The sequence below is a fragment of the Mizuhopecten yessoensis genome, unplaced genomic scaffold, assembly GCF_002113885.1.
Source record: "Mizuhopecten yessoensis strain PY_sf001 unplaced genomic scaffold, ASM211388v2 scaffold716361, whole genome shotgun sequence".
NCBI classification, from domain to species: Eukaryota; Metazoa; Mollusca; class Bivalvia; order Pectinida; family Pectinidae; genus Mizuhopecten; species Mizuhopecten yessoensis.
This window is the reverse complement of record NW_018480078.1, coordinates 2132069-2152510: the sequence shown is the minus strand read 5'-3', so window position 1 is coordinate 2152510 and position 20442 is coordinate 2132069. Positions and strand designations below refer to the sequence as shown.

The 20442-nt window shown below is 34.4% G+C and overlaps 1 protein-coding gene across 1 annotated transcript in view; it reads left to right on the top strand.

The window, feature by feature from the left end:
• The window catches only part of LOC110443881, a 46534-nt gene that overhangs the window by 5850 nt on the left and 20242 nt on the right, over positions 1–20442 (top strand). The window contains exon 2 of the mRNA XM_021488320.1: positions 9571–9654. Within this exon, the coding sequence (XP_021343995.1) occupies positions 9600–9654 (55 nt within the window). The 5' untranslated portion in view covers positions 9571–9599. The remainder of the gene's footprint in view (positions 1–9570; positions 9655–20442) is intronic.

Genomic DNA, 20442 nt, shown 5'->3' with positions numbered 1-20442 from the left:
ACCCCCCCCCCCCCCCCCCCCCAGTTTAATCGATTGTTGAATTGAAAAAGTGCATAGCAGTCCGAACAGTCTATGAATCACGCAGTGAACTAAAAACGCGGGAAATAACTGACAATACACTTACGTCAATGGCTGTTCAGAGGGGGAAAATCGTGAGTTTTCACAGAAACATGTTGACACTTTCTTAAGTTTTAGAGTACAGGTTTGATACTGAATAGCCATACGAAAAGTCACAACCTAAGATATGTCATTCCGAAAAATAGGACAATAGCGATAGTTCAGAAATTGAGGACCAGCTAGGTATCCAGGACAACAGGCTATTATCATTACCTTGTTTAATCATATAACCTTTGTGTAATCATCAAGTGTTGACGGAGTTAGGTTTGTTTAACATATATATATAAATTTGTGTGTATAAACTCAAATTAAAACATACAAGTGTTATTAGGGTACTGTAGACAACACAATCCTAGTTCTCCCAGCATGACAATGACGTATACAGTAAAATCCACGTTAGTTCTCCCAGCATGACAATGACGTATACAGTAAAATCCTGGTTAGTTCTCCCAGCATGACAATACCGTATACAGTAAAATCCTAGTTCTCTCAGCATGACAATGACGTAAACAGTAAAATCCTAGTTAGTTCTCTCAGCATGACAATGACGTATACAGTAAAATCCTAGTTAGTTCTCCTAGCATGACAATGACGTATACAGTAAAATCCTAGTTAGTTCTCTCAGCATGACAATGACGTATACAGTAAAATCCTGGTTAGTTCTCCCAGCATGACAATACCGTATACAGTAAAATCCTAGTTCTCTCAGCACGACAATGACGTAAACAGTAAAATCCTAGTTAGTTCTCTCAGCATGACAATAACGTATACAGTAAAATCCTAGTTAGTTCTCTCAGCATGACAATAACGTATACAGTAAAATCCAAGTTAGTTCTATCAGCATGACAATGACGTATACAGTAAAATCCTGGTTAGTTCTCCCAGCATGACAATGACGTATACAGTAAAATCCTGGTTAACTCTCCCAACATGACAATGACGTATACAGTAAAATCCTAGTTAGTTCTCCCAGCATGACAATGACGTATACAGTAAAATCCTGGTTAGTTCTCTCAGCATGACAATGATGTATACAGCAAAATCCTGGTTAGTTCTCTCAGCATGACAATGACGTATACAGTAAAATCCTGGTTATTTCTCCCAGTATGACAATGACGTATACAGTAAAATCCTGGTTAGTTCTCCCAACATGACAATGACATATACAGTAAAATCCTAGTTAGTTCTCTCAGCATGACAATGACGTATACAGTAAAATCCTGGTTATTTCTCTCAGCATGACAATGACGTATACACTAAAATCCTGGTTATTTCTCCCAGCATGACAATGACGTATACAGTAAAATCCTGGTTAACTCTCCCAACATGACAATGACGTATACAGTAAAATCCTAGTTAGTTCTCTCAGCATGACAATGACGTATACAGTAAAATCCTGGTTAACTCTCCCAACATGACAATGACGTATACAGTAAAATCCTAGTTCTCTCAGCAAGACAATGACGTATACAGTAAAATCCTGGTTATTTCTCCCAGTATGACAATGACGTATACAGTAAAATCCTGGTTATTTCTCCCAGTATGACAATGACGTATACAGTAAAATCCTGGTTAGTTCTCCCCGCACGACAATGCCGAATACAGTAAAATCCTAGTTAGTTCTCCCAGCATGACAATGCCGAATACAGTAAAATCCTAGTTAGTTCTCCCAGCATGACAATGACGTATACAGTAAAATCCTAGTTCTCTAAGCATGACAATGACGTATACAGTAAAATCCTGGTTATTTCTCCCAGTATGACAATGACGTATACAGTAAAATCCTGGTTAGTTCTCTCAGCATGACAATGATGTATACAGCAAAATCCTGGTTAGTTCTCTCAGCATGACAATGACGTATACACTAAAATCCTGGTTATTTCTCCCAGCATGACAATGACGTATACAGTAAAATCCTTGTTAACTCTCCCAACATGACAATGACGTATACAGTAAAATCCTAGTTCTCTCAGCAAGACAATGACGTATACAGTAAAATCCTGGTTATTTCTCCCAGTATGACAATGACGTATACAGTAAAATCCTGGTTAGTTCTCCCAGCATGACAATGCCGAATACAGTAAAATCCTAGTTAGTGCTCCCAGCATGACAATGACGTATACAGTAAAATCCTTGTTAACTCTCCCAACATGACAATGACGTATACAGTAAAATCCTAGTTATCTCTCTCTGCATGACAATGACGTATACAGTAAAATCCTAGTTATCTCTCTCTGCATGACAATGACGTATACAGTAAAATCCTAGTTCTCTAAGCATGACAATGACGTATACAGTAAAATCCTGGTTATTTCTCTCAGCATGACAATGACGTATACAGTAAACTCCTAGTTAGTTCTCTCAGCATGACAATGACGTCTACAGTAAAATCCTAGTTAGTTCTCTCAGCATGAAAATGACGTATACAGTAAAATCCTAGTTCTCTCAGCAAGACAATGACGTATACAGTAAAATCCTGGTTATTTCTCTCAGCATGACAATGACGTATACAGTAAAATCCTGGTTATTTCTCCCAGTATGACAATGACGTATACAGTAAAATCCTGGTTATTTCTCCCAGCATGACAATGACGTATACAGTAAAATCCTGGTTATCTTAACATGACAATGACGCTGATAGGGACATTCTAGTTCTCGAGAAAGTGGTATTGATGATAATTACGGTGGAATTTCATTACTTAATTATAGGGACTTTGTGGTTTGATAGGAAGCATACTGTTTTATTCCTTTGTTATTTCATTTTTTCTCTCCGGTGCAGCTTTTTGTAGAAACTTCTGCCGTTTCCACCTGCATGCTTTCAGAGTCTGATGGTCCTTTATTAGAATGTACTGGAAAGATTAAAATTGACATCGTAACATGATTTAAATATTCATATTCCCATACATGTTGTTTCTGATCGCCTGTCGTCATTTCTCTACGCTGTATCAATTGTTTCCATGCATTTTGTCTCTAGTGACCCAAAGTCGCCATTTTCCCTGCAGTAGGTGTTTCGACCGAGTAAAACCCAAACAAATATTCTTTCCTTTTTGTTTTACTGTCATTACTCTATTTTACAGAATTACACAACATGATATCATTGTATGTGTAATCTTTCCACGCCCACCCCTTAAAAATTCCACTTTACAATTCATGTAGGTTTAAATACTTTGTAACTTTAGCAGAGAAATGCTTGTCAGTGATAATGAGCTATTTCATGCATCAGTGACCGGAATAAGACAACCGTTGATCATTTGTCTCGCACATGCGCCGCGGGCAAGCAAGTACCGGACGAATGGGTGATGCAAGATTAATGGTAGCTCATGAAGCTTTTTATTCTGCGAGTATGTCGGCGTCTAGGATCGTTCAGCATGCTGTCACTACCTTAAGAAATATGTATAAAAAAAACTTCTACTTGAGTCTCGAAATATATATCTTTAATTTAAGATATATACAGAGATCAGTGTTGCTTATTGAGTATAAGTTGCATTTCAATATATACGGCTAAAACGAGAAAAGTGAAATGGGGAAAAATGAACACACATAGCATCCAAACACATGGGCAAGCTTTGTCACAGCTTTCATATTCAGGGGAAATGTATATTACAGTGTCCACACTGACGGTCAATATATACTACGACGTCAATACATAAACATGCCACAGTGTCCACACCCAAGGACATATATCTCACAGCGTTCACACAAGTTCGTGTCTTACCACGGTGTCCACAAACAATGGACAATAAGTACCACAGCGTTCATACACAGGATCAAAATATACCACATCATAAACACGCAATACACTGGTAAATAGTAAGAATTTATACATACCTTTTAATATTATTGATGATATTTTACATATTCAATTCAAACATAGCTTATATTATTTGTCATAACTAATGATGTGAAGATACATCAATATTTGTTTTCTATACGGTTATTTGACCTGTCTAGAATGACCAACCTGTATAGACAGCTAAACACATTACCAACACACCAAGTCTATATAGATCTTTAACACATAAACAACACGCGTAGTCAAAATAGAAATTAAAAACGTTGCCATCACAGGTAGTCTAAAAAGAACTTTATTGACTTTACAAGTTAAGAAACTTGATTAATCATATGATTGGGACTGGTTAATGAGATATGATATTGCATTAACCTTTCCCATATTTCCCCCTCAATAATTGGTATACACGTAAAACAAATCTCGGAGGGCATCTTTTACGCTGCCAAATTTAGCAAAGCCAAGTACGATGACAAATCCGTACTGTCTCGAACGAATTGGCCGCGGTTAATTTCCCTGGCAGTTTTTGTATTAGTTGATTTATGTTGATTGATAACAATTTGCTCTTACGTAATAATTTTATCTTTAAAATTTGCCAACAATTGACGCATAGTACATTTAACGCAGCAAGAAAATCACTAAACATTTAACGATAGTAAATCTTTGATTACTTACAAGGAAACCGGTATGAAATTTGACAGACGATATTTCACAACGTCAATATACGATCAGGCATTTATGATCAACATAAACAAAACGATACAAAAAATTCAATCAGACCAAATATCAAAGGTAGAACTGAACAGATTTTAAAAATCAGATGCATGCAAACTTGACATAATGACAAGAGGATAATGTATTTTGTCATAGTTTAATGGAATACTCAGTAGACCATTAGCAGTGATTTAGAAAGTGTTGACCCTGTCAAACCCCTTTGTTCCTATTGCACCAGTCATAATACCTGAGTGGGATCTGACTCAGGGTATCGGTAATATAAATGGTTACAGAAACATCGTTCGTACGTCTCTTGTATGACTAGAGACAAAACACATGTGTGTACTAGAAACTGCTGTTATAACAAATGAGGTAGTTATCCTCTCCAAACAATGTTTAGCAGACTTCGTTACCCTGGAGGAAACCAAAGGTAGGTTACTGGCAGACTGTGTGGTATTCACCGCCACAACGATACTACCGCCAGGTTACAGCCATTTTGTGAGTTGAAATTCTTTCCGTTTAATTTAGGTGTCTCTTCGGTTTCTGTAATTATATCGTACCGACTTCGAGTTATTATAATATCCTTATGTGTTGACGATGTTTTATATGTATCAGTTTTTTTATTGACCATTGTGAGTATGTTTTTGAGTCCCCAAAATTAGCTTTGACTCTCGGGTTTGAACGGACATGTCTATTTGATATTTGTTTTGACTCTCCAAATTTCAGGGAATATGTTATTTGACCCTCTGAAATTGCTAGCTAACGTTTCATTCTATAGAATAGAGAATGCGCGCGCAGAGTTCCGTAAACGCCTTTTTAATTATTCGATACCCTGGCCAAAAGTTATGGGTGTTTATTGTTATACTTAAAGTAATTTCACCACTTAAATACAATCGCACAAGAAAGAAATATGAAAAATATATGTTGAATTTATCAAATATTTCATCAAATTGTGTCTCCACTAAAAGTAGGAAAGTTTTCATTCTATCGACGACCAAACGATCAGGCGCGTAGCTACCATGTAAGCCAATAAGCCCGGGCTTGCACATGATTTTGACAAGTATAGATTTTCAAGACGTTATGTTTTCTTGCTGATACTATAAAGTGGAGTTTAAGTTTTGAATATATAGTATACATATGTAAGTCCTCAGATATGATACATTGTTAATAGTTAGTACAAAAATGTATGAAGTTTAGAAATGTCCATTGCATTAATGGACAGTTCCAGGCGGAACTAAACTGCTCGATTGAGTAAATTGAGAAACTCACGCCTGGGGCAAACGGCTCCGAGTATGGCACACATTGGACACAGACAATCAATGTTTTTTTTTATGAAAATATCAATTTGGGGCACGATCGACCCCTTTTGCCGGGGCACATTCGGCCACCCGGAATGCAACTGTTATTGTGCCAAGTGACGTCACCCAATTGACCACAAAAATATTATTTTTACGACGCAAAAATTAAGTATTTTTTTCTTTGTATTCACTGATTTGTTCTGGACTTATTTTCCAACAGAATTGAATGAAATTCCATACACTTATTAGTAAATTGTCTTCTCTGTCCTTCATGCCATACTTGCCCTGGTAGGGGCCGGATTTGCCTCAGTGCGGGGCTCGTCCGGCCCCCAACTCTCTCGACCGAAAAAGTCCAATAATTTCCAAAATATGGTCTTGTTTACGATTTGGTTATTAGTTTATGAAAGACAATACATTTCTTTTCTAAATGACATATATAAATATGCATTTCAACAGTATAGTACATGCCTTCCATAACGTCCTGAAAAAAGAAAAAGGGGGCGTGTTTGCCACGGTCCCCCCTACACATGTATTATATCATGTGTAGGAGAGACCGGGGCCAGTCCGGCCCCTTTTTAAAACTATATTATAGTTTACAACATATCATTATCTCAGACATCAGGACGTGGGAAATGGCTCCTGAGACGTTCTAGAAAACAAAATTTTCATGGGGGAGACCCCCCAGACCCCCCTTACGGGAGGGGGAAGACCCACTCCCGTACCCTCCCCCGGCTCGTGTACGCGCTTCGGTGGGGAGGGGGGGGGGCTGCCTTCGGCAACCCCATGTCGGGGGCTTACACTTGGTAAAGGGGCTAGCTACGCGCCTGACGATATGAGGTCAAATGTCAAAAATCTCATCCAGTCCTTGAATATAGAGTTTCTGTTATTAATTAACAAGTGTAAGAAAACAGCTCACGTCCGCCGACTACCATATCAGGTCAGGCTGCCAGTGTCTAACTTCCCGTCTGACAGTGGACCGGAATACTAAATACCCGTTTGATGGATGAGGTGTTCCGAGGGTGACGTTCCGTCACTCTCTGCCTTCAGCCATGTATAGCTGTATTGCATGCGATATATATATATTGTATGCATACTAAAACCATGGCACGATGTGTTATTGTGTTCTCCAATCCTACCACTAGTTGTTAGCTGACTTATTTCTAGTGACATATGCAAAAATGCTGCCGTTTCAGATAAAAATCTTCACAAATGAATCATGTCAACCACGTTTAAGTCTTTTACTTACACGGGTTTACGTTTGCATATGCGACACACTAAAATGTATGTAAATGTGTTTCTTCTCATTGATGTATGCTATTCACACAGATACACTGAAATTAATTTTCTTAGTTTTTTTTTTCTTTTTCTGTTCCTGGTATAACAAAATTAGGTCTAATTGTACATTTCACATTCACATCTACGGCACTATATGTATGTGGTATTAATACATTAGTTCCCTATAAACGTCATCAGTTTGTGGTCTCAGCTGATTGTCACCCATTACACATGCAACCATTATGTTGTTTGAAGAACAATAAACCTACTTAACTGAAGTCTTGTGCCATTTCCTGGATAAGATTTTTCCCCTTGGTATGATTTCATTTCAATATTCAAACACGTGTCACTTGGTTTGAATTTATTTAACAATATCGTTTGTATCACGCATAAATTAAAGAATAGCCAAAATGTCGAGTTATCGTTACTCGCAATTCTGCTACACTAAATCACGAAAACAATGACAGTCATATTTGTTGATAACATTTTACAATTGCTTAAACGTTATAAAACGTTTACATCAACCAGTCTATGTGAAATTATAAACAAATATCATAAAAATGTGTTTTTTTAACAATTTTGTCACGGTTTTCCGTAACGTGAAATTGAATACAATACACTTTTGTTTTCTTCTTGAATTCAATACCTATTATAATGATTTCACCGGTGGTTCCACCGAACAATATTTGCATTGTTTATATATGCACCTTGATATATGTATTATTCATTAGTTGCCCGTCACACTTAACAATGACCTGTCAGCTAAATTCTGCAGTGTTAAGTTCGCCCACAAATTCTGTCAATTTACATACATTGCTGTAACAATCTCCACCGCAGTTACTTTATTATATATTCCTTAGACACATCATCTGACCAATATCGTTTATATTCTGTCATAAACACAGTACACATTTCAAATTCACACATTCACTATGTCATTTCGAATAAAAAAACCTAACAATTCACAACACATATATTACGAACTTGGTAAACTTTTCAGGAAGTCCTGTCATTTTCCTGTAATCAAACGAATTTCTGAAGTAAATAAAAACATATTTAAATGAACAAAAGTTAAAAGTTTTTAATTTTCAGCTAAAACATTAAGCGTATCTTATTTGTGATCATTCGATTTTATTCATGTCTTTTTGAATGAGTCCATTCTCAGCTATACTATACAGCATTCAATCATGTAATTGTTGGTTTTTGCTAATATCATTCAAATTTAACGGTAGTCCCCACCAGGTCCAAAATTCTACACGCATGACATATTTCACAGCGTTAAACAACGAAACGCGACGAACTTGAAGTGTCTTATAAACTTATATCAGTCATAAGAGAACTCAAAGTATATAAGTGTCTATCAATTCACAAACCTTTATTGATAATGGGAGAAACCTAAAAACATAAGTGTCTGTCAATTTACTAACCTTTATCAATAATCGTGATAACTCTAAATATATAAGTGTCTAGAAATTTACAAACCGATGTCAGTCTAGGTATTTATGGTATATGCTATTTAGCAGTTATGATTGTTGTTTTACTTCATTGTGTTTAAGGGTTTATATCAATCACGTAAGAAATCGTAATGCATAAGTGTTTTACAATTCATTAACCTTTATCGGTCACGTAAGATATTGAAAAACATTAGCGTCTTCTAATAACACACAAATGGGAGTAGGCGAACAACGTTTCGTTGGTGTTGTGCAATCTGGTCATAACTTCTCCTGTTTTTCATTACAAAAACAATTACATCGTTGATATTATTGAGCTTCGTCGTGTATCTAATGTATATACACGAAAAGATATGCCATAATATTACTTATACGATTAAGTGTGACACAACAACTTCATAATTTACATTTTAAACCATTGTTATTTCCGTTACAGGGACCAACTGTTTCCTAATGATATGCTTATGAAATACAGAAACGTTTTTTGCCATATCATAATAAATGCAGTCCGTTTAATGAGCAGCTCAATAGTTTCTTCAAAAACGCTCTGTTCTCTCGTTTATATAAGAATTCTCTCTCATTTGCATCATCTGTCTACCAATATGTAAACTATAACACGTGTGTAATAATTATTAAAATATATTAACATTTTTTCCGAAAATGAATATTAATAGTTCTAATTGTTCCAAAAATGAATATTTAAAAGTATTATCTCAACGTTCCGAAATAGGATTACACGTACAAGTCTGTGTGCAACTACCAAGACAATTATGTGAAAAAGCTTTATTTTTTTTTAATATCTGATCAAGTGTGCATCTAAATTTTGTATGCATTATGTGTTTTGTATAATGATTAGCATGTTAATCGAGAGTGTGATATAAACTGTAATAATGATATTTCTTTTATTATATTAAATTTATTTTTTCAGGTCATGACGAAACACTTATTTGGAGGATAATGCATAGATTCATACACTATGTGAAAAACACATTACAACTGTTTCTCTTGTTTGGTAAGTACATTACGAAAACACATAACGAGGGAAGCGGGTTGTTTTACATATTACATAACTTTTGTAAGAGTTACTTTCCATTCAATTCAGGCAATATTATATCGAATATATTTATATCTTAATCAACCTTTAGATACATATATACATATATAAATAATTTATATATATATACAACTTCACGTGCCATTCGACATCGTCGTGTTCTGAATCATAATATACTTATTATCACTATTTCTAAAATTTGCGATCTGGAATATTTGTTTTTCCTTTCCAAAGTCAGCGCGAAAATATGCAAGCCCGAACCACTGTCTTTCTGGAAAAAATATTTTTAGTGATATAAAGCTAATATTTATTGGAATAAGAACGAATTAATTTTGGCAACATTTTCCTGCTGTAATCCGTAATGTTTTCGTTTCCTCAAATTTTTCCTTTGATTTTACAACATCCACCGATATCTGTCAATAAGCAGGTTTCGTGTAGGTGAATTGTTTTATGCTACATTTTCCCTATCCCAATGTTAAAATACGGAAATATTTCCCTACTATTATCAATGATATTTTCTTCTCCTCAAATATTTGCTTTTTATTTGCAACATCCACCGATATCTGCGAATAATAAGGTTTTATATATGTGAATTGTGTTATGCTTCATTTCCCCCCCTCCTAATTTTAAAATACGGAAACATTTCCTTACTGTTATCCGTCATATTTTCTTCCAATAAGCAGGTTTCGTGTTGGTGAATTTTGTTGTGCCGTACGTGTTTTACCTTTCGATATTAAGATATGTCATGAAAATATTGGGTGGGTCAAAATAATTATAAACTCGTTTATTGCACATACCAAAAAGTGTGAAACATCGGTCAAATTTGTTAATATCCATCAGAAAAATACCTGAACATTGACACATAGTTTCTGAATCACACCAGATAAAGATGTATCAAAACAATCTACATACATTAAATAGAATGATGGCACGGCTACAGTCAGTAATGAGTGAGCGATAAATCCCCGCCTCCAACCATTAATCTGCAACAGTTGAATGTTCACAAAAATTCACACTATTACAAGTAGAGGATTCTGATTTCTCGGAAATTCAACTTCATCTTCTTTTATTACATTTTTCTCTTTGGCCATTTCGTGACGAAATAACGTTTAGACATTAAACACATCGTAAACTTTACTATTATTGACTGTATAAGATGACCGGAACACACGTAGGTGATTGAACCATTAAACCATTGGAAATACAGTTCCAAAAATGAATTACACTCCATCATACAGCTGTTTCGTCATTTTAGAACACATCGGTGATGATAGGGACCTAAACGTTCTAAATCCAAGTTGGTCTAAACTGTTGAAACGGAAGTGCAGTTACAGGAAATCCCTTAATTATATGACTTAAAACATTTAGAGAGGCACTGATTCATTTCAAATAACATAACGACTAAATTGTATATAAACTTGTTATTATAATCGACATGTATCACATTGTTTTGTTAGTCATAATCTTCATCAAGTTATTATTGTGTATAATCTTTTTAAACATGAATGTAAATATTAATGAAAACAAGTTATTTTAATATAATGAAAACCATATCTTATATGATACAGAAAAAAAGCTGCAAAATTGTTGCATCGCATTAAATCATACATTTAACTACGAAATGTTAATATAAAAATTACCCTTTGACATTATTAGACTAATTGTGTGAAAATATTTCTTGATGAGAACGTCCTTTATGATTTAATGTTTATATGAACATATATCAAATAAGGTTATGATATATATACGATATATAATTGAACATTATGAGAAAACGTTTGTCTCAGTCAAATCAGTCACGTGGATAAACTACCGTTTATGTGACGTCACGAATCCTGACCAATCCTAAACATTACTATTTTTATGGTCATTCCCGCCATGTTATAGTAATTACGAGTCCATATGATTGCCCTTTGTACATGTAAACACCATTTAGGTAGGTATTTTTTTCAGTACAGAAATATAAGGGATGTAGATATTTACCTTACTACCAGACTGCTTAATGGCCGACAGCTGCATACTGACAACCTTGTCTACATAACGACCCATGTTCACAGACTAATTTATCGGTATATGTATCCTCAAGGAATTCGTGAAAATAATGTTATATATATTATACCATGGAAAAGTTAATGATCATTGTGTAATATACTACCTCCGGCAAAAATGTATTTTCTAAAACAAATATGGAACAGGACTGACAAGTGTAACTAAATATAGATATATGCGCACGGGATAATTAGTGCAATCGAATATGTAATCTACTGAATTTGCATACTGTTACCACGTCATTATTATTTTATAGTTGTTTAGCTTTCAAAGGGTATTTTGTACAACACATAAATATGACATGATTATTCATCCTCACAGACGAAAACCTACCTATCCATGTTTACTCTCAGACACACAAAATACAAACGTATGCAGGTATAATTTTTCAAAATATCTTTTCTTCTATATTTAGTGCTTAATTCTGATTGACATATGATAAGTTCTGTTGTATGTTTGATTTTTTATTGTGTACCAAAAAGGAAAGAAGAAAAAATCTGTACTTCCCCAATTCTCACGTAATATCATAATTTGAACCGTTGTTTGTGTTTACTTATCAATAACCAATCTTTAAACATCGATTTCTTAAATTGAAATAATTAAAGTATTATATTTTTGATAATCAAATAGGGGCTTTATAATGGTACAGAATTCAAATAATTAAATTCTTAAATTTCTCTCCCTTTTCCTACATGTAAAATATATGGATTTTGTTACCATAATGTTATAAACATTTTGTCTGCTTTACTTTTTTATGAAAATTGTTCCGATCCTGATCATGATGGGGAATATAATAATCAATTTTGTTTTCTAATAAACCCCAGCAAAACATGATCGATATAGCACCGTTATATTGAAGGACGTGTGTATCATCTTTAGGTAAATTCTTGGAAAGTAGAAATCCTAATAGTGCTAATTTCTTTCAGCAAATCACTTATTGTGGCTATTACACCAACACTGAACCATATATCGTAAGATATAGTGTTGATCGCCCTAAAGTAAATTTTATATTATACAATACGGTGTTTTACCCCATCACAAACCTTGTGCCCTAAATTCATTTTGAAAAACTGAACATTCTCATTCTCACAATTGGAAAATTAAGTTTTTGCAATGAGTTGTCACTTGCTGGACTTTTGATAAAAACTCCTTATTTTTAAAGAAGTATCTATGAAAAAAATGTATTTACTATTTGGATAGATTTTTTTTCCCCTATGTCGTGATAACTATTTTATCTTAATCGGATTTTTTGTTTGGCTAGGTAGACCAGTTGTCTTTAAAACGATGAATATCCCGATCTGCTTTTAAAGTACTGAAAGGGTTAATGCCCTGACTTCAACATCCACACAACTATCGTCCTCGTGACGACTTCGTTTAGCGAAAGATGCAATGCAATCGTTTACCTAAACAAATAAATCACTGCATCAACAACATTTAATTTAACATTAATATTTACAGATATATAAGTGATTTTCAATCCTATGTGTACATTTGCTACACAGATGATACATTGTGTTTTCCCCAGGTCAATCGCCTTATCTAAAACAAATAATACATTGTGAGAGGTGTCATAATGTATTAAATTTATATGCCTGTGTTTATTAATTAGTAATTATGACATGTTTATTAACATATCACTATAATCAGTTACAATTACTAAAACAAAACAAAAAGTGTACAACTTGATTATGATAAATCGCTACATATAATGAACATTTAATATCTCTGGTTGTTATTAAGGTACAATCGATGACACTTGTAAGTTAGTGTCTTTAAAGATATCAACATATAAATAAAGGTATTGTTTATATAGTAGACAAATGAGCGTTGTCTCCATTCAAGTGTCTTCACTTTACGATATCATAGGTTAAACGTCACATTTAAGATTATCTAGGCCACGTTTGCTTAATTTTATTCTATAAACTAACATCGGATAGAATACTTATAAACATGCTTACACCTACCTACAAAAACACCTGGTATTAGTGTCTTACTTTTGTACGTTATTTGGTTTGTTGTTAAATCACTGGAAATCAAGACGCTATTGAATACAGAAAGATAAAAGTATTTTGTAATAACTCAAGATTATAAAATTCTAACATACGATCTATTCGACAATTTATTGACCATATGTGTTAACATTGGAGATAATTAGAGATTTACAGGTTTTCGCAATAGCTTGTTATTATTAAATATATATTGCTATCGCATAATCGGTAAAATGATTGAAAATATAGCTCTAGGTTCATACAGCAGGTGGCCAAGGGAAGCATTATTGGAGTTAAGGATATTCCTGTAAACCAATGGAAACCATAATTGGATTTAAGGGAAAAAATTGAGTGATTGAATGTTCCTGAACTTTGATTTGCTTTACTATACGTTTCATAAGACAAAGTAAACGTAATTAAATGTACACAAGTGTCACACACCATTCATGTATCTGACAAGATCCAGAACTGGTGACCTGTGAGATAGTGTGTTGTCGTTTACATTAATACGTCTTTGATAGAGGTCATGATGTCATCGGAGAGACATTGATGTTGGATGTCCAAGCCAAATACATTTCCATCTCATGTAAAATTCATCAAACGTTAGACAGGTGACAACACTAAACGACACAGATTTCTTATTGAACAACATCTGGAACTGATTCAAAATCTAAATGCTACTCTTGTGTCATAAGATCTATGATCATCATGAACACGATGCTATTAAAAGCATCAACCGCGTGAACTAGTTTATCAAGGTTAGTACGGATTCTAATTTAGTTGGAGGGTTTCACCACTTTTTTCTATATCTTTTTCCATATATTCATACAAAGACAATTATAGGTTACTGGGCCCACTTGTATAAAACATCTCAACTCTTGAGTTTTCCTCAAGTCTAAGATTTCCCATAGACAATACATTGCTTGAGATTTTCCTTAACTTTGAGATGTTTTATACAAGTGGACCCAGGACTTAAACCAGAATTAGAACATTTTGAGATTATTCCCGGTAATGTTGCTTGCATGATAATATTTACCAAACATGTATCATGACCGACAGCGCAGTATCTTCTTTGTTAAATATACAGCACACTAACCTGTGACTCTTGTACATGTAGGCAAATATGTTTTCTCTTTAAATGTCACATCTAAGATTATTTAGGCAACATTTGTTATATCTTTTAAATAAATTACCTCACATAGGATTCCCTGTAAACCATTATATCTTGTATCGCATTAGATGTTTGATATACTTTTGAAGTATTTGATACATTTGCCCTTATCTAGACCAAAATCATGATTATATACAATTGACTTGGTGGCCACTCTGTACATTGAAGTTTCTTTCTGTGTTTTCATAAACTTTCCCGAGCACCTTAAAGTATAAACATGTATGATAGTGTGCTTAATGTTATAGGCAAATTTTCGTTCGGGAATATTTCCCTAACCTTGTGTAGCCTCATTAAAAAATCTCAAGAAAATGAAGTATGTAAGAATTCTGGTCGTTAAATTTTCCTTTGTTATGTTTTGATGATTAGATGTTTTCTTAAACCATTGAACTGGTCTGAAAATAGGGCTAGCATAATGTATTTATTGTCAGGATATCCATTTACCGTGTCATGATAAATATTTCTAAATCAACACGGAAAAGTTTACCTCATTGGTAGCATTAACTATGTTCAGACATAAACATATTTTTTTTTTAACTATTTCCCCCTTTGCAATATACTGGCCGTATATACACAGCTTACCAATATGCGTGTTGATATGATAACAATTCGTCAAGATGTCTACCAAAAAGGTATTAATGTACACTTAGTATGCTGCAGACCACCGTCCAAGGACAGGTAATCACCCTTTTTGGATTGACTGACCGTACAAACGGCGATGGTCAAGCGGTCAGCCACTACAGTCAGAAACGGTGACTAATTGTCAAATCATTCATTCAGTGATATTGTCAACAAAAGAGAATCTGCCCTGATTGCTCCAATATCGCTATATATGGAGAATTCGTTTAGTCACGTGACCTCTATTTTGACGTCACCGACCGATATTATTGTGACAGCATTTACCATGCCTTACTGAAAACATCATGAAATGCCATTAAAAGGAGAGTATGAAATAAATACAAATAACAAAACTACTTTATTAAATTCAAAATTTAACTTATGCTAGCAAATGGTGCTCTAGTTCTAGGACAGGTATTGCAAAAGAAAAAAGCCATTTCAGGTTTATCAAATTTGTCAGCAATCACATTGCGTGATATAGGCCCATAACACCATTTGTTTAGAAAATGCTTAAATAATTCACTTTTTAAATAAAAAGCAACTATATTTTGTTGTTATACATGTATATGAATGATACTAAATATTACCAAAATTTTACCAAAATATGGCCTCATCTCTTTTGGTTACTTTAAAACAACATTTTATATAGTAAGCATTATGTACTTACGAAATCCCTCTGTACAAAATACAATAAAAATTGGTTACTACAAACACGCGGATTGAAAATAATACGAATTTGTTTTTATATCCCCGGCAAGTAATTGTCTTGGAAATATCAACGTCCGTAACAAATATTGACTACAGAGAAAACACGTAGGTCCCCTGGATAACTTAGTTGTTAAAAGACAGAATTTTACGATGCTACACATGTATCTCTCTGACATGGATTAGGATTTAGATACACTTAATACTGGCGTTAACTGTTTCATATTTAGAATCAGAAATATGACGGTGTGGTTGCTGTGAATAAAGACCGTTAAAACTGTATTATGACAGTTCAGATGTAACTGGTATTGGTCTGAATGGTCAAACAATTAATACGTCCGTGACAGATTGTCCTTACTTGTGGTACTTAGTATTCCACACAATTTGTTGCTCATTAAGTAACAAATCACGCTCCATAAAATCCGTCAGCACTGCCCACAATACTTCACGGTCAGTTTTTGATAGATGACCAGTCATACTGTTTAATAGTATACACCATCACTGGGACCACTGCCCAAAGTGAATGGCATATCGTTTTTCTAGGACAAGCGTTAAGGTTTTTCATACACATATATGCATACGTGTATAATATCGCCATGTCACCAACAGAATTAACGCATGGATACAGGCATATCACTACAGCATGTGTTAGAGTCCCTTTAAAACGTCAGGTCGGGTCGAGCTATCGACAGAATGACGATCAGATATGGTGATGGATGGGTGAATGTGTTGGTTTGATAAAGCCACAAGCACCTGCATAGGTAGCAACTCGGTAGACTAATAACAGGATCGTAAATTGGAGGTGAAACACAATGACAATCATGCACATCTGCATTAAATAATACAACGAATCATGTGTGAACCTGAAATAAATATCATGCAACAACTGAAAATATATTTGCAGTTATTTCAGTTAAATATTCTTATTTCCGAAAAGTCTTGTTAAAGATGTTGACCACGCTATTTCCTTCTCACGCAAACTTCTTAAACTTGTGATCCCGCTTATGCCAAACAAGTATGATCGATTCTCTTCAAGAGATAAATACCAGCTTTAACGAATGAATTCCAAATAGCAATTAAGTCCAAAATTGATTTAAACATATTTATGATTTTTTTCTAACTATAACTTATCTGAACATGCTATCAAACAGGTTTTTCAGTAGGTTCGGTATTATTTTCATTATCTTTTAAAGTACGGTGTAAAAACTCTTTGTAACAATTTCTATGTTAAGTTTAACATGTAACGATGCATTGATGACACAGAAAACGTCACCGTATTTGCAATCTCCTGATGTGATTCACTAGGGGTGTTTCGTTTAAGTATATCAGATTCTAAGGAAAAAGTGTAATCTTGAAAGTCTTAAAACTTTCTGCTTTTTGCAACATCTTCCCCGGAAACTGTTATGACCAACATAACAACTGTCCTACCAGCACCTCCGCTAGCTGTCTAATGAGTTGTCAAATCCGGGATGCAACCTGCATCGGCCAGACTGATAGATATATCAACTACCAAGAACAATTTGTCTTCGCTCACACTCATATACCTAATCTATACCTAGCGGGACGTAGACGGTGCAATGTATGAACATGCCTCATGCGCTTCAATTAATCATCCCTGTACAGACATGTTTGCCTTCTTAATGCAATTTGCAGTCGTGAGATATAGTTTTCGTTTAATCTTTCGACCCATTCAGCAAAAATAAAAGCAAATTAATGGTTTAATTCAACACTTGCAGACACAAACAAATAGTTTCTATACTGATTCCATTTTCATTACGATATGCCAGTTTTTGTCCAACTAAGTTACTTTATTGTCAACTTCATCAGACGTTAGTTAATGTCAACGAAATAAGTTTGTGAGTTTAGGTTTTTTTTGCTGCACTGTTTCGCCACATTTAACACAGGTGCATCACTAAATCCCTTGTTTGATTGAATCCAGACCATCAAAGGAATATAACTATCAATCATTCTTGCACAGTGACATAAACGTAATACCTGTCGAACCACGAACATCCGGAAAACATAAGCATGCACAGTCGAATAAGGTCTCGCTGTATTTTTACTGCCATATCATGCTTACAAGACAAGTATATCCACGTTTTGTATGGTGCTATTAAAAAAATCTATCTCGCCCGTTGGTAATAAAAATGACACTCGCTGAATCGCACTAACGTGTGGCGTTACATCAAATAATATGAAGTAAACAAAACCAAAAATGAAGTATTTAGTGTACAGTGGTCCCTATTTCATTGAATTGTCTACAATATAACTGTATAGTTGGACCTAGTTAATTGTCTTGTCTACAATATAACTGTATAGTTGGACCTAGTTGATTGTCTTGTTAACAATATAACTGTATAGTTGGACCTAGTTGATTGTCTTGTTTACAATATCGCTGTATAGTTGGACCTAGTTAATTGTCTTGTCTACAATATAACTGTATAGTTGGACCTAGTTAATTGTCTTGTTTACAATATAACTGTATAGTTGGACCTAGTTGATTGTCTTGTTAACAATATAACTGTATAGTTGGACCTAGTTGATTGTCTTGTTTACAATATCGCTGTATAGTTGGACCTAGTTAATTGTCTTGTCTACAATATAACTGTATAGTTGGACCTAGTTAATTGTCTTGTTTACAATATAACTGTATAGTTGGACCTAGTTGATTGTCTTGTTAACAATATAACTGTATAGTTGGACCTAGTTGATTGTCTTGTTAACAATATCGCTGTATAGTTGGACCTAGTTAATTGTCTTGTCTACAATATAACTGTATAGTTGGACCTAGTTAATTGTCTTGTTTACAATATAACTGTATAGTTGGACCTAGTTGATTGTCTTGTTAACAATATAACTGTATAGTTGGACCTAGTTGATTGTCTTGTTTACAATATCGCTGTATAGTTGGACCTAGTTAATTGTCTTGTCTACAATATAACTGTATAGTTGGACCTAGTTAATTGTCTTGTTTACAATATAACTGTATAGTTGGACCTAGTTGATTGTCTTGTTAACAATATAACTGTATAGTTGGACCTAGTTGATTGTCTTGTTAACAATATCGCTGTATAGGTGGACCTAGTTAATTGTCTTGTTTACAATATTACTGTATAGTTGGACCTAGTTGATTGTCTTGTTTACAATATCGCTGTATAGTTGGACCTAGTTAATTGTCTTGTCTACAATATAACTGTATAGTTGGACCTAGTTAATTGTCTTGTTAACAATATAACTGTATAGTTGGACCTAGTTGATTGTCTTGTTAACAATATCGCTGTATAGTTGGACCTAGTTGATTGACTTGTTTACAATATTACTGTATAGTTGGACCTAGTTGATTGTCTTGTTAACAATATCGCTGTATAGTTGGGCCTAGTTAATTGTCTTGTCTACAATATAACTGTAAAGTTGGACCTAGTTGATTGTCTTGTTAACAATATCGCTGTATAGGTGGACCTAGTTGATTGACTTGTTTACAATATTACTGTATAGTTGGACCTAGTTAATTGTCTTGTTTACAATATTACTGTATAGTTGGACCTAGTTGAATTTCTGGTTAACAATATTACTGTACAGTGGGACCTAGTTGAGCCAAGGACAGTTGACAACATTAAAAACGGGAAAATGAAATTCCACAGCGGCCTTTATCGTATTTTACTTCTATAAATAGGCTGAATGTACCTTTGTAAAATATAAACATAAAGATGTAGGAATGTGTCAGTGTTAGTGGTTTTGGTAATGTCGCCACCATGTACAGCGTCATAGGCAAACCCATAATCTCTCTGTTTATTAACGAGATTGTTTGCTATTTGTAAGGGAAAAGCTATTAGAAAAGTCAAATGTCAGACCATATTTTGATTTACACGTAGTATCTGAAGACCCAGACGGTGGGTAAAGGTATACATAAATGTCGCGAGAATATTTTGGATGTCTTGCTTGGACCATCATCTTTGATTTGACAGAAGCTATAATGACGTGTATATTCATGTGTACATAAAACAAGGGTATTGGAGCTTAACACCAACACCCTAGGAATAAATAACGTGCACTTAGAAAGATTAACGCTCTTCACACATACACATTCTTTGAGAAAATATCACATTTATATTACCTATTGTGATGCAACACACTGTATATTTCTTTTAGAGTATTTTCATACCATTTCAATATGTATTAATTAATTATGCCACACACTGACAACCCACATCACAGCGT